This window comes from Triticum aestivum, chromosome 7B (assembly GCF_018294505.1).
Source record: "Triticum aestivum cultivar Chinese Spring chromosome 7B, IWGSC CS RefSeq v2.1, whole genome shotgun sequence".
NCBI classification, from domain to species: domain Eukaryota; kingdom Viridiplantae; phylum Streptophyta; class Magnoliopsida; order Poales; family Poaceae; genus Triticum; species Triticum aestivum.
In genome coordinates this window covers 742,664,374-742,679,191 of record NC_057813.1, presented here as the reverse complement: position 1 = coordinate 742,679,191, position 14,818 = coordinate 742,664,374, and the positions used below count along the sequence as shown (strand labels likewise).

Below are 14,818 nucleotides of genomic sequence, written 5' to 3'. Positions count from 1 at the left end.
TGTGAGGAGTAAGCAAGCGAATAATTTTACAGGAAAATAAGAACGCTGTTGGGATCAAATGGGCCCCACACTTTATTATAGTGAGATAGAGCGAGCGCTGACATGTTGGTCCATAGATATTTATGTCATTATAGCATGTCAAAAGAGATTTTAGATCTCAATAATGATGTTCAGTGGCATTTTTTAGCATGTGTATGACGAAGAGATGATATTTTTGAACAGTTGAAACTACTATCGGCAAACTGAGTAGTGAGACACAACTGGTGCCATAAATCATAACACCCTTTTTAATTATAAATTGGATCAACCAAACGTGTTTTATATGTTATAAAAATTATATCTTTAACTTATACTATTGAAAAGAAGTTTTCAAAAGTATATCTGTAAATCAAAAAAGTTTATGTTATTTACTGTATCTAATTTACGGCCAAAGTGAATTTTGTAAACATGCCAACCCTTTTTTTTTTTGCAGACCTTACTCATTGGAAAAGAGGTACAGTACGTACTAGCGCCGTTGCTTCAGTACAAATACAAGTAGTGCTGCCAACCGGTGGTACGGTCACTCATACCAGCTGACCTCCATCCTTCAGGTTTCAGAGGGAAAGAAGAGTACTACTAGTGTGCCACGGAGCTTGTGCAGCGGCGGCGGCGGCGGCGATGGAGGAGCCCGGATCCAGCCCGGACGACGCGGTGCTCTTCTTCGGGGTGTCCCTCGTGCTGGGCATCGGCTCCCGCCACCTCCTCCGGGGCACCCGCGTGCCCTACACCGTCGCGCTCCTCGTCCTCGGCGTCGCCCTCGGAGGCCTCGGTCCGTCCCCTTCCCGCCTACTTTGTTATTCTGCTCCGGCGCCCCTTCCCCGCTCCCTTCTTGACTCGACCCATTTGATGATGCGCAGAGTACGGGACGAAGCATGGCCTCGGCAAGCTCGGAGCCGGCATCCGTATCTGTAAGCTCTTCTTCACCCTGGACGAGGATGTATATATTTTTGTACTATTTCCTATCCATTTTTACGGAATCAACCCCCCAAAATGTTGCAGGGGCTGCCATAAATCCCGACCTCCTGCTCGCTGTTTTCCTCCCTGCCCTTCTCTTCGAAAGTTCCTTCTCCATGGAAGTACACCAGATTAAGGTATCCTATTCTTAGCAAGTCTGTCTGTCTGTCTGTCTGCTGTGAGATCTGAGCTGTCCGTGTAGCTTATTCTGATGTCAATCTTCAGTTTTCCTCCTTTTAGAAAATAACAGCTGCTGCTGCAGAGCACCACACACACAGAAGTTTTAGGCTGTAAGCAGTACTTGCCTATAGCTACTCTGTTTCTGCCTTGCAGCATCTGAAGTATTTGTGCTTTAGTTTGGTAGCGCTATATGCTGCTGGTTCTCTGTTCTGAACTGTTATATAGAACTACATGCAGCTGCATACTGTATATGTTTTGTTCAGTGTGCGCTAAAATGTCTACTTCCCAGAAATGCATGGCGCAGATGGTGTTACTCGCCGTTCCAGGCGTGGTGCTCTCGACGTTTCTGCTTGGCACCGCTGTGAAGGTATCTACTTGGATTGATACCGTAGGCGGCAGGCCTTTGTTTTTCATGCTCGGTTAACAGCTATTTTTTTTTTGACCAATTCTGATACTAGCTACTTAATTTGCCGCAGCTTACGTTTCCATACGATTGGAACTGGAAAACATCGTTCTTGTTTAGTGGACTGCTTAGTGCGACCGATCCTGTTGCTGTGGTCGCACTTCTAAAAGACCTTGGAGCAAGTAAAAAGCTCAGCACAATAATTGAAGGAGAATCCTTAATGAACGACGGGTATGCCACTGGGACCCATGAATAGTTCATCTTTTGGTTCTTAATTAGAATGCAAGCTTCTATTGGGAGCAATTCCATTCATCATAACCAAAATAGGCTGAGTGACTCAATGTACATGTTACGAGTTTTTTGTGTTATGCTAGATATGCCTCGAAATTATTGGGAAAACCACTTTAGACTGTAAGCTTCACACGAAACTTAGAAGTATTCATCACACTAGTACAACTATATCTGAGATTTAACGCAACTGCATTTTCAGTTCATTCATTTTTTTATTCAAATAGCAACATGTGGAAAGAAAAAAAAACTAGAGAGGGTGGGGTGAGTTTGGAGTAAACCACCTCTGCATATTCTTAAGAAGTGATGAGAAACTCGTGTTTATTTGATCCTGGAAGTAACACACAAGGTTTATTCTGCCTCCGCAGAACATCGAACCCTGACTCGCACACCCACCAATGGGTCATTGCACCTTTTTTCAGCGTAGTTACCAAATTGCACCATGTACAGTTATAAGATTGTTTTGGATTGTATTCATACTAAACGACCTTGCATTCTACAGGACTGCTATTGTTGTCTTTCAGTTATTCTATCGAATGGTGCTTGGAAGATCTTTTGATGCAGGGTCCATAATAAAGTTCTTGACAGAAGTTTCACTTGGAGCGTACGTGAATAGTATATAAGTCTGAATTAGATCATAAATAACCATGCTACTAATGCTAATCAGTATCTTCTTTCACCAGTGTTGCTCTGGGCCTTGCGTTTGGAATTGCATCAGTACTATGGCTGGGCTTTATCTTCAATGATACAATCATAGAGATTTCACTTACCCTTGCTGTCAGCTATATTGCTTTCTTCACTGTAAGATAATCACATAATGAACATACCAAAGCTCCCTGATATTTCAATTTATTTTGTCTAGAAGGACATGATTTTTTTAGTGTTTTCATATAGTTCACCACCTGGAATAATTCGTAGTTTCGGTCATAGAGAATGCTTGTCAAGCAGCCCATTTTGCAGGGATGTTGTTTTACTGGCAAACTGAAACGGCTACCAGGGTTCTAGATATGCACGTCGTATTCTACGAAAACATAGCATAGTCTCTGTGTGATTTTAAAGTCACGGAACTGGACAAAGCTTCATGAATTTCCTCAGATATGATTATGTGCTTTAAAAAAACATCCGGTTTTGACGGTATATTAGAGGATTCATGTTGGAATCAAAATTCTGTAACTATTTGTACTTCTGATTCTTACTTCAACTAACTTACTTCGGGGATGTTTTGTGAGCTAACAGAATGTCTGTCGTGAAAAAGAACACCTTTTTGTGCAGAAGTCTTGAGGAACATGATTCTAGATTCTTCATGTGCCAGGAAATGGTTCAGTTGTCATTTTTACCCTAGTCCAATCAGTTTACTTTCTTTCCAACTTTGGGACCAATAAATGTGTACCACTAAATTGAAGTTATCATCCTTAAATCCATATGAGCTTTAATTTCGTTTAGGATAAGTAATTAGTATTCATGGTTAGAGCTTGTCATTGCTTGTGCATGACTTATTTTCTCCCCCTCATGTCTTCTGCAAGACAGGACTGGCGCAGTGGTGAAATAGTCCCCACTTGTGCCAAGAGGTCCTTGGTTTAATGCAGCCTCTCTGTCTGCACTGTGCAGGGGTAAGGATTATCTCGTATAATCCTTCCCCAGACCTCACCTGATGTGGGAGCTTCTAGCACTGGGTGTGTCCATGTGTTCTGCAAGATAAATTTCAGCCATATGTGTCAATGTAGACTTACCATTTAAGACGTGATCATTGATCAGTGCTCTAGCTTTTTGGGGGCTATTTTCTGTTACTGATATTGTTTGTATCAGGCGCAAGATGCATTCGAGGTTTCAGGTGTTCTGGCCGTCATGACCTTGGGGATGTTAGTAAAACTTGTGTTCACATTCTGATTTGCATATTCTTTACCATCTTATCTCCAATGTTAACTTTGTGACCTTGGCAGGTTTTATGCTGCTTTTGCAAAAACTGCTTTTAAGGGTGACAGCCAGGAAAGTTTGCATCATTTCTGGTATGTTCAAGCAATATATACCACTTCCTATTGTCAGCAAATAACAAAATGCTCAACATATGATCAACGTTAGTACTTCTAGTCAAATATGTTAATTGCTATCAGTTCCATGAAGTTGTTGATGCTCCATCTTTGTGAGCGCCGTCTGGTATTCATTAGATTACATCTAGACCTATTTGTCTACATGTTTTAAGTTTAATATAGTCAAATATAGTAAATCTAAGTTGTGAAGTTTGTAGCAGCCAGTTATTTGTCTACATGTTTTTGAACTCCATATTTGTATTCAGGGAAATGGCTGCCTACATCGCGAACACACTTATTTTCATATTGAGGTATCAACAACTTCTTTGAACCTTTCTACTTGTTGGAAAAAATAATGTATTAATGCTTCAAATATGAATATTGTCGTAATGTTCAATATATCTGAATTCTCTCCAGTGGGGTTGTCATTGCAGATGGTGTACTACAAGATAATATCCATTTTGAGAAGCATGGTATGAATCTTCGTGTATTTGTACCTACTCTTCAATTATTTAACAAAAATCACTATCTAAGAATAAATGAGTCCATTATACCTTTCTATCATCTTTTATATACTTCGTTAATAATTAGTATTCTACGCATGGGCATAAAATAGCTTCCCTAGTAAAAAGTGTACAAAATAAAGTAATATAGTTTATAGTATTTGTTTCAAGGAACAAGAGCAACAACAACAAAAAAAATCTTTCAATGCCAAATAAGTTAGGGTAGGCTAGAGTTGAAACTCATAAGATCTTCAAACCTAGTCATGGTTTTGGCATGTGGAAGTTGCACCTTTGTCCATGGCTAGTTCTTTGGTGATATTCCCATCCTTCAGGTCTCTCTTTAGGGACTTGTCCCATCTGAAGTTTGGTCTACCCAACCTCTCTTGACATTATCAGCACGTCTCACTGATGCTTCTTGAGGCCTATGCTATATATGCCCAAACCATATCAGACGATGTTGGACAAGCTTCGCTTCAATTAGTGCTACCCCAACACTATCATGCATCATCATTCCGGACTTGATCATTTCTCAGTATGCCCATCTATGTTACACCTAACTTTGGACATGTCGCCTTTTAGTTCGCCAACATTCCGTGCCATCCAACATCTAAAGTTGAATCGCAACCTATAGAATATGCCTTTTAGCTTTTGTGGTAGTAGAAGTGTATGAAAGCATATATATTTGGAACTTGGGATTTTAAGTAATGTGCACTTTGTTGAGCTTCTGCAATAGGAGACAAGAGAAAGTTGTTGGAATGTATTACTCCATTTATTTGACTTAAGGATCAAGATCGACCTAGAGGGGCGGGGGGTGAATCAGGAAAACTACAAATATAACTTTGATTATTAGGAAGTTTAAGCTACGCAGACTATAAAGTGTGTGCCTAAAGAATGCTACAGTGAGATATCGTGATGTTCACTTCCATGGAGGAAAGATAGTCACAGCTGGACCACAAAGGGACAACAACACCACAAAGGCTCACCCTTCTCTTCTTTAGATGTTACCATGAACTTGCTTCCCAACCACTTGTGGTACACATTGAGGTGCCTCCAAACCTTCACAAAAACGGGGCAAATCACAATTTGATTCCTCACTGGGACTCCTATTGCCTAGGAGTCTTCAACCTCCAAGAGTGACCAACCAAATGATGAACTAAAGGGGAACATGATGTCCTTTGGTGAGAATGTAGATCAGGCACTCCTCTTTCGTTGCACTCAAAGGATGGGTGTGTTTTATTGTATGGATTGAGATATCTTCAAGAAATAATGCTTGAGAAAGCGGAGTTTAAGAGAGAACAACTCAGCTCAAAGTGTGAGATAGAAGAGAACCCTTGGAGAAGAAAGGTGGCCCTTTTATAGCCCACACAATTTTCTATCCTTTTTGGCCATTTTCTTCAGCCCGAAACATAGTCCGAAAGCTCTGCCCAGATTTCGGACCATGTTTCGGGGGTAGGTTCTGGCAAAGGTGTGCGCTGTTGGTGGGGGTGCACAACGACGCCCGATCTGCACCGCTCCATAGTTAAAATAGATTTACCTTATAACTAAGTGTCCCTCTTAAGATTTAGTTCAATTTGAACTAATCCTCTACTTATGCGGGATGTCTGTTTCCATCCCTAGTTGTTGGATACCCAATGCCTTTGCTGGAAACTATCATGGAACTTACTCCGGATTGTAGACTAGCCTGGAAGTTCTGAATGAGGTTTCAAAGGGGGTACGACAATACTAGAGCTGCTAGAAGTCTCCGGCCTCTAGGTTGCCGCGAGTGGCCGACACATGTGGTCGTTGGTGAAATCCATCCAAGCGGCATGGTGCCACCCATCAGTGCAGTAGTGCAACACATCGATCCATCCCTCGTGTATCCCTGGTTGCAACAAACTAGAGCGCGGGCTGCCCGCTGTGGAGTATTGTGAGGAGGGGCGAACGAGAGGAGGGAGAGGCAAATTTTAGATTATTATTTTGTAGAAGCTTGTTCAAGAAGAGCAGCTATTAAATCGAATAGTCACGTTTGCGGTTATATCAGACTATTATGTTATCTCCGACCATTAGCAATCGTTTTTGTTAAAATGACATTACCAGGTGGTTTCTGGATCATCTGCTTTTCCTATTTCCCATCTTTTTTTCAACAAGAGGTAGGGTCGAGAAGGACCCAGACTTCCATTAGATAAGCATGCAAACACCAATTAAATCAGGACCCAACAGAAACTAAAAATAACAAACAAATCCATTTAACTTGCATAAAGGACTTCAGACACATAAGTGAGACTACAATCGGGTCCGGAACTGCTCCTAGACGGAACCAATGTTCCCAGGAATTGTTTCAGATACATAAGTGAGGGTCTGGAAGGACCCAAACTTCCATTAAATAAGCATGTAAACACCTATTAAACCAGGCTCCAACAAAACTAAAAATAACAAACAAGTCCCTCTAACTTGCAGAAAGGACTCAAGACACATAAGCGAGACTGCAATCCGGTCCAGAACTGCTCCTAGACGGAACCAATGTACCCAGGAATTGCTTTAGACACATAATTGAGACTTCCATTAGATGAAACCACTTGGTGAATAGTTGGAACTTTTATTTTCATCAGAGAACCTCTCATCTTTGTTGTCACATAATTGATATACATGTTATTGATGTGTTCCTTACTAATACTCGTAGACAAGCTCTTTGGTGAATAGTTGGAACTTTTATTTTCATCAGAGAACCTCTCATCTTTGTTGTCAATGTATAGATAATATTTGGATTTAAATATTTGAGTATTTTAATCCATTTTCGGAAGGGTGAGCACTAAGCACACAGTAGCACCTAAGGGGTGGGCGCACCTGTATACTCTCCCGTTATATGTTATGATCTTAGTTCTAACCCATCTTTGCGTCTTGTGCATAATTCTCTTTATCTCTTGCTATTTCAGGCACTTCATGGGGGTACCTTCTTCTGCTCTACGTTTTTGTGCAAATATCGCGTGCTATAGTTGTCAGTGTTTTGTTTCCATTGTTGCGTCACTTTGGGTATGGTATGGATTTCAAAGAAGCCATAGTTCTTGTCTGGTCAGGGCTGCGAGGGGCTGTTGCTCTATCTCTATCTCTGTCTGTTAAAGTAAGTTAATTTTTCATGTGCGAGTGCCATTGACCCTCACCCTGTTGTTACCATTATGGATTTCTACATCATTTTTTAAGTAACCCACTATATATTATTCTGAGATATTTATTGAAATACTTCTACTAGCGTGGTAGCGATGCAGATCAACATTATCTGAAATCAGAAGTTGGAACAATGGTATGCTCTTTGATTTATCCTGAAAAGTATGAACTATTTAATTTGAGCTTTGCTGGTCTTAATAAACTCTTTTGCAGTTTGTCTTCTTCACGGGTGGCATCGTTTTTCTGACATTGATTGTGAATGGTTCAACCACACAGTTTTTGTTGCACCTACTCGGCATGGGAAAATTGTCAGCAACAAAGGTTAGCTTTACAAAGTGCTCTGAATGTTATTAAGCATTTTCTTTTACCTCAAGGGTGCATAGGTTTGCTGACATTGTTATCTGCATCTGCAACCAGAAAGAACAATAGTTTTCGTTACACAACATGATTGATGAATATGAAGTAGCATAGTTATGTTCTCCTTGCGCGCCAGTTTCTAATATGATTTCCTGCAACTGCAGTTTCGTGTATTGAAGTACACAAGATACGAAATGCTAAACAAGGCATTGGAGGCTTTTGGTGATCTCAGGGATGACGAGGAACTTGGGCCTGCTGATTGGATTACTGTGAAGAAATATATTACATGTTTGAATGACTTGGAAGATGAACAAGCACATCCTCATGATGGTCCTGACATAGATGATCATGTGCATACAATGAATTTGAGGGATACACGAGTGCGGCTTTTGAATGGTACGCACTACATGTTAATGTGGTGAAGTTGCGTTTGCTAAGGGGGGTACATACATATAAAAGACTAAAATGCACTACAGTCTCTGGGAATCTGGGTCCTAAAACTTTTGACAACGGACACTGAACTTGTTAAGTGGTTCACCACAGGTTACGGAAGTTACCAGGCTTGGTTGGGATGTTGGTGTGAAGAATTTTGTGATTCAAGTGTTGGTATATGTTCGTGTGGCATATAGCATACGTCTTGTTGGTCAGATCGATGTTCAAAGTTTGACCCAGATTACAAGTGGCCTTGTATAAATCGACGGAGGGTGTACTTAATAGTCAAAAGAAGTGGTACGGAATATGCAGTTTCATGCTACATTTGTTTCACTATATTGTCTTGGCCCACCAATGAATCAGTAAATCTGAAACAATGTTCATGAGAAATGTCTATGCACACACCCATTGAAGGGCCTACAGCTGTTTAACTCCTTCAAGTGCGTTTAAGTAGGATAGACAGTGAACATATTGCTATTACTACACACTTATTTTCTCAAAGGATAATTTGTTTTTGAAATAGAGAGTTCTTAGGCCGTGAATAAGCGAAATTGAGTGGAGTTAACTACAGTTTATTTTAAAGTGACCATTGGCTAAATATTTTTGTCAGGTGTGCAAGCCGCTTACTGGGGAATGCTTGAAGAGGGACGAATAACTCAATCTACAGCAAATATGTTAATGAGATCTGTTGATGAGGCTATGGATCTTGTTTCTAGCCAATCATTATGCGACTGGAATGGTTTGCGGTCCAGTGTTCATTTCCCAAAGTATTATAGGTTCCTTCAGATGAGCAGATTGCCACGAAGGCTTGTCACATACTTCACAGTAGAAAGATTGGAGTTAGGATGCTACATTTGTGCGGCATTTCTCCGTGCTCATAGAATTGCGAGGAGACAACTACATGATTTTCTTGGTAACGTTTTTGACACTTTATATGTTGTCATGTGCTAGTTATTATATGAAAAATCCAGGAAAATGTATAGAAGATATTTCTGTGTCGGTAGTTGGTTCATATATGAAAAATGCTATGTGTGAGAACATATTACTGGTGTTTGTGTTATAGTGTATAAGTGGGAATTACAAACTATAATTACGCTAAGCAGAGTTTGCTTTCCTGTCGAATAGTTACGGCATTTAGTGCTCAAACTGATGAAGTCTTGCCTTCATTGCAAAATTACTTTGTATATATCTGATGGTCCAAATGAGTCCAGCTCATTAAGCTTGAGTGTGAGTGACTTTACTTTATGTTGCAATTACCATGAAAAGCTTGTCTGTAGTCACCTATTCATACTGTTTTGTGGACACTGGAGATTAAAGATCCTATATTCCTATTGCACATCACCTATTTTCATTATTTTTATAATTTTTGCTTGTTCTCCAGGTGATAGTGATATTGCAAGAATTGTCATCAATGAAAGTACTGCTGCGGGGGAGGAAGCTAAAAAGTTTCTGGAAGATGTTCGTGTTACATTCCCTCAGGTTGTGGTTACAATGTGCTACTGTCAATTAACTCAAATTATTATGAATTCATTGGCATCGTGAAATCTCGTGAATTCGTTCAACTAGTGATTTCCCTGCAAAACTTCAGGACAAATGCACATTGCCTGAACTAAAATGGGACTAGTTCAGCTTCGTGCGTATCCCCCTAACCAGCTCGCTGATCTGCAGGATAGACGTACAGTTTTGTCTTCTGGGTTTCTTTTCTTGGCCTTCATACTATTTTAGATCTTCAGTTTTTTCCTGTTTTTACTTTTGGTTCTTTCCTTTTGTTTGTTTGTCTGCAAGACATTCACAATTATTGGTGTCATCTTCTAATACAAAATAACACACACTTGGGTGTGTGTTGGAGAAGAATAAATCAGGAGCAGTTTGGCATTTAGAGACACATGTTCTTGCATGGCATGGAGAGGCTGAGGCCTGTAAATGGTTAGATTTAGAGTTTGGAATGCAAGGATTTGGTTGTAGTTCTTGAGGAATTGTCCTTTCCCTTGCAAAATCCATCTGATGTTCTTCTTGAACTGATTTTCTACAATTGTCCTAGGTCGAACATCGATCCTAGGTCTATAAGGCTTTAGAATACTACATTTTGTACTCATTTCAAACAGTAGTTCGTAATAATGAAGTAAAACTTCACTACATGAATAAACTAAGGAATGCCATGTTAATTGAAAACATACCCTGGTGATGCTGATAGTTCAGTGTTATGGTGCTATCTAGATTCTTTTGTTCTTTCTTTTATGCCGGTGCACTGTTATCTTGATTCTGGAGCTGTTTCCACACTTTTCAGGTGCTTCGTGTATTAAAGACTCGACAAGTAACTTATGCGGTATTGACACACTTGAGCGACTATATTCAAGACCTCAGGAAGACAGGGTTGCTCGAGGAAACGGAAATAGTCCATCTCGATGATGCTTTGCAGGTAGTTGGAGAAAACTGATTCTGTTTCTTCTGGTAAAGTAAAAGTAAATTAATCTCTGAGGTTTCAGTTCAAAAGTCGCAATGTACTAACTTTGGTAAGTTAATTCACTTGGCAGACAGACTTGAAGAAACTTAAGAGGAATCCACCGCTGGTGAAAATGCCAAGAGTTAGCGAACTTCTAAACACCCATCCTTTAGTTGGTGCACTGCCTGCTGCTGCTCGTGATCCGTTGTTAAGTAACACAAAAGAATCAATAAAAGGACATGGAACCATCCTTTATAGGGAAGGCTCAAGGCCGACTGGTATATGGCTTGTTTCGACTGGAATTGTAAAGGTATGTTTCTGCCTCAAGACCACTTTATCACATTTTGATTGAAGTATGTATTTTGCCACTCCGGCTGATTCACTAATGAGCATGTACCTGCCCTTGCCTCCCTTTTTTACAGTGGACAAGTCAGAGACTCAGCACCAGGCATTCACTGGATCCAATTTTGTCACATGGAAGCACTTTGGGTCTATACGAGGCATTAATTGGAAAGCCATATATTTGTGACATTATTACAGAATCGGTGGTGCATTGTTTCTTCATTGAAGCTGAAAAAATAGAGCAACTGCGCCAGTCTGATCCTTCTATTGAGGATTTCATGTGGCAGGTATCCTCTCCTAATGCTGCCTAACCTGTGTGCTCATATAGTTCTGACTATTAGACATTTCCTGCAATGTATAGTCTTTTATTCTTCTGTTGTTTATTTCTCGATTCTGGTTAACATCCTGTTTGTTACAGATCAAGGATCCTGTAAACCTGTAATGGGTGGGTGGGTCGGTGGCAGTGTTTTTCCCAGTTTTTTTTTTCGAAAAGGAGGATAACCCCGGGCCTCTACATCTGCACATCAGGGCGATGCATGCTGCCATTTTATTAATTTTTCAGCACGACCTTACAAAGTAATACATCAATACCTCTGAAACCACCATCTCGGCAACATCTGTCGCTACTCCTACCAACTTGATGAAAGGGTGCAGATTGTCTGAGCCGCATACACAGACCTGACACCAAAGCGTTTGGGGCACACACCGGTCTGCCTCACACTCAGTGGTCACCGCAGGTGCACGCTACATAGGCCACCGCCGCCGTCTTCCATCTTCAAAGAAGATATTGACGCATCGACCTTGCTAGGCCTGCCATCGACTCCACCACAGCGCCAAACAGTGCCACCTCCCTGCGCTCGCCCAGACGCATCCGCTGCCAAGACTGTGCGGCACCATGCCGCCAAGACCCACCGACGTTGATGCGGTAGATGCCATGCTGCTCCACCTCCTGACGACTCCAACAAGCATTTGCTCCAAAACGTTGCCCACATGAAGGAATACGACACCAATAGCGCCATTATCGTCCGATCTAGGACACGCAGATTAAGGGTTTCCCCTCAGAATAGTCTGAGCGAGGAGAAAATGACCGCAAAAATGATGCCTTCAATAAGGTAAGGGCGTTTAGACATCGCGGTCCCCCGCCATGACCGAAGTTGCAGGTCGGTTTTCACCGGCGGCCGCAACTCCCCAACTCGCAGTTGGATGGAACTCCACCAATTCGCGTAGAACAGCTCTTTGCTAGACGGCCACACCCCACGCCGCAGTCCTAGAGCGAATACAGACCAGGATAGGTGTGTCCCGCCGACGCCAAACTGCCGAACTGCCGGCCACCGCAGCCATGGCCGCCGTGACTGCGTCAACGTCCTGAGCGGCCGCTAAGGCCCCGCATGGCCCCAGCCGCACCAGATCTGGGGTGAGGCCCCACCCAGCCGCTGGTGCCACATGCCAGGGCCACGGCCAGCCCAGCCCCCTGCGCACCGGACGAGATCCCACGGCGGTGCCGCTCGAGCCCGGCCAGCGCCGCCGCACTCTGGACCAGCACCGCGCCATCGCGCAAACCGTTGTCCTGCGCCACACAGCATTGAGTGTAGAGGAGAGGGAGCCCCGAACGTCTATGCATTTACAACCCTTGTTGTTACTTGTTTGGGCTTTTGCTTGTCTTCACCCAATGGGCATGTCAGTCCACCCAAATTCCTATCAAGTATTATTGCTGCTAACACTGAACTTCCATCGTGAACCCATCACTACTACTCTACAAGGTCTAGCGTAACAATGTTACCTTTCTCACATCATTTATATCTGATAGCCCTTAATCATTAATATGTGGAAATTACAGGAAAGTGCTCTAGTTATTGCAAGGATGTTTCTCCCCCAGATATTTGAGAAAATGGCAATGCATGAGATGAGGGTTCTCATTTCTGAAAGATCCAGTATGAATATCTACATTAAGGGAGAAGACATTGAAATCGGGCCTAATTACGTTGGCATCTTATTGGAAGGATTCCTGAAGACAGAGAACCGAAATTCGATCAAACATCCAGCTGTGCTGCTGCCGTCGAACACTGATTTGAATTTATTTGGCTTGCAGTCTTCAGGTTTTCCACATTCTAATCGGTCAACCACTTCTTTGTTTTTTGAAATAAAAGCAGCGATTTTTTTTAGAAGTAATGGGTGACTCAAATGCTCTCTTGTTTACAGCCTTGAACATTATAGACTACTGCTATACTGCATCGAGTTATCAGGTGGAAGCTAGATCAAGGGCTATCTTGCTTGAAATAGGGAGGCCAGATATGGAAGCCGATCTGCAAAGAAGTGCATCAATGCTGTCTCCAAAACTCGGACCACCACGAACGCAGAGCAAAGAGCACATCGGTTTGCTCAGGTGGCCGGAGAATTCTGTGAGGTCCAAAGGGCCTGGAAATCCAAGCCTAGCTGAAATCAAAAACCAACCCGGTAGCTTCTCTGCTAGAGCCTTGCAAGTCAGCATGTATGGTGGCATGGTACGTATGGGTCTTTTCTTCAGTTTTGTTGATGTTTCATAGCCGGTCATAATTTATGTGATCAGCTCAACTAAAACGGAAAACTGCGTCAACTCATTCACAGATGGATGACATGCACCCTGCTCAGCGGCGGCAACCGAGGCTTGATCATGTGGAGGGAAACCAGAAGCACAGCGTCTCCTATCCAGAGGTGCCTTCAAGGGCATCCAACACGCGGCCTCTGCTTTCTGTGAAGTCGGCGGGTCCCAGTGTGATGAGCAGAAAATCTGCTCTTGCTCAAGCTCAAGCTTCAGCTCCTGCACTTTCCCCCTTTCCGCAGCAAGCAGCCGGCCAGGAACGGAGGGTGGTAGCTGAAGGTGATAATTCGGGTGACGAGTCCGAGGGGGAAGACGTTATTGTCACAGTGGACTCTCCCAGCATGCTCTCTTTCCATCCATCCTCTGGCCCACCGCCAGACAACTGACAGATGCAGCATGTACCAATATTTTGTTATTGCTGAAAAAGAACTTATGAAAAATGGCAGCATGTATATATATCTATATATGTGTAAAATGTACGATAATAACATTTTCTATGGAACGGGAGGGTGCAAAGTTGGTCGCAACTTCAACGTGTATGGAACTGGAAGCCTATCTGAGATAGTTTTGACAACTGATGCTTGTGTGGACTTTCATGCCGAGCAAGTGATGTCTGTATAGTCATCACTTTGTGGGTACTTCGGTTGTATGTATCCCGTGCTACCGTCCGGTTGTACGTATCCTGTGCTATCATTGGGACATAATAGGATATGTGTATAGTCATCTAGTCCTATTTTTGACGGCTTTACCAATGTTCTTTTCTTTTCAACTCATTTTGAGTTCTTATATCGTACTACTCCCTCCATCCCATAATATAAGAGCGTTTTTACGCTAGTGTAGCATCCAAAACACTCTTATATTATGGGACAGAGGGAGTATGTACTTGGTGGATGCTACATTTAATAATTTGACCGCATGTGTCATTTTGATGCACATGCCGCGGTAAGGGCATCTTCAACTGCGTCCGGCCAGTCTTGCAGACACAAATGAGGGAGCCGGCCATCCAACACTGCGTGGTATATTTTCGCCCGTAAAGGGCAATTTGAAATTCAAATATAGTTCAAGCCACACAACACATCGGATCACACCAGCGCCAGATCACATGCCCGATCACAAACAAAAAGAGGCAAG

General features: G+C 42.3%; 1 protein-coding gene across 1 annotated transcript; it reads left to right on the top strand.

Moving 5' to 3' along the window:
• The first annotated feature begins 568 nt into the window (after nt 1-568).
• LOC123158105 (sodium/hydrogen exchanger 8) lies at nt 569-14,201 on the top strand. The gene is made up of 23 exons (XM_044576228.1): nt 569-808; nt 897-947; nt 1,039-1,130; nt 1,463-1,540; nt 1,650-1,807; nt 2,367-2,468; nt 2,548-2,665; nt 3,671-3,723; nt 3,805-3,870; nt 4,158-4,202; nt 4,309-4,364; nt 7,307-7,491; nt 7,621-7,671; nt 7,749-7,856; nt 8,057-8,288; nt 8,935-9,237; nt 9,706-9,803; nt 10,612-10,743; nt 10,859-11,077; nt 11,190-11,396; nt 12,947-13,205; nt 13,309-13,610; nt 13,714-14,201. Exons 1-23 carry the CDS (start codon nt 658-660, stop codon nt 14,071-14,073), a joined length of 3,426 nt encoding a protein of 1,141 aa, XP_044432163.1. The 5' UTR covers nt 569-657; the 3' UTR covers nt 14,074-14,201.
• The last annotated feature ends 617 nt before the right edge of the window (nt 14,202-14,818 follow it).

Bases quoted from the DNA above. Each gene is read 5' to 3' on its own strand.
- LOC123158105 (XM_044576228.1), top strand. From the start codon at position 658: ATGGAGGAGCCCGGATCCAGCCCGGACGACGCGGTGCTCTTCTTCGGG. The intron at 948-1,038 runs GTAAGCTCTTCT...AAAATGTTGCAG, and splicing joins CGGAGCCGGCATCCGTATCT to GGGCTGCCATAAATCCCGAC. The intron at 10,744-10,858 runs GTAGTTGGAGAA...TTCACTTGGCAG, and splicing joins ATCTCGATGATGCTTTGCAG to ACAGACTTGAAGAAACTTAA.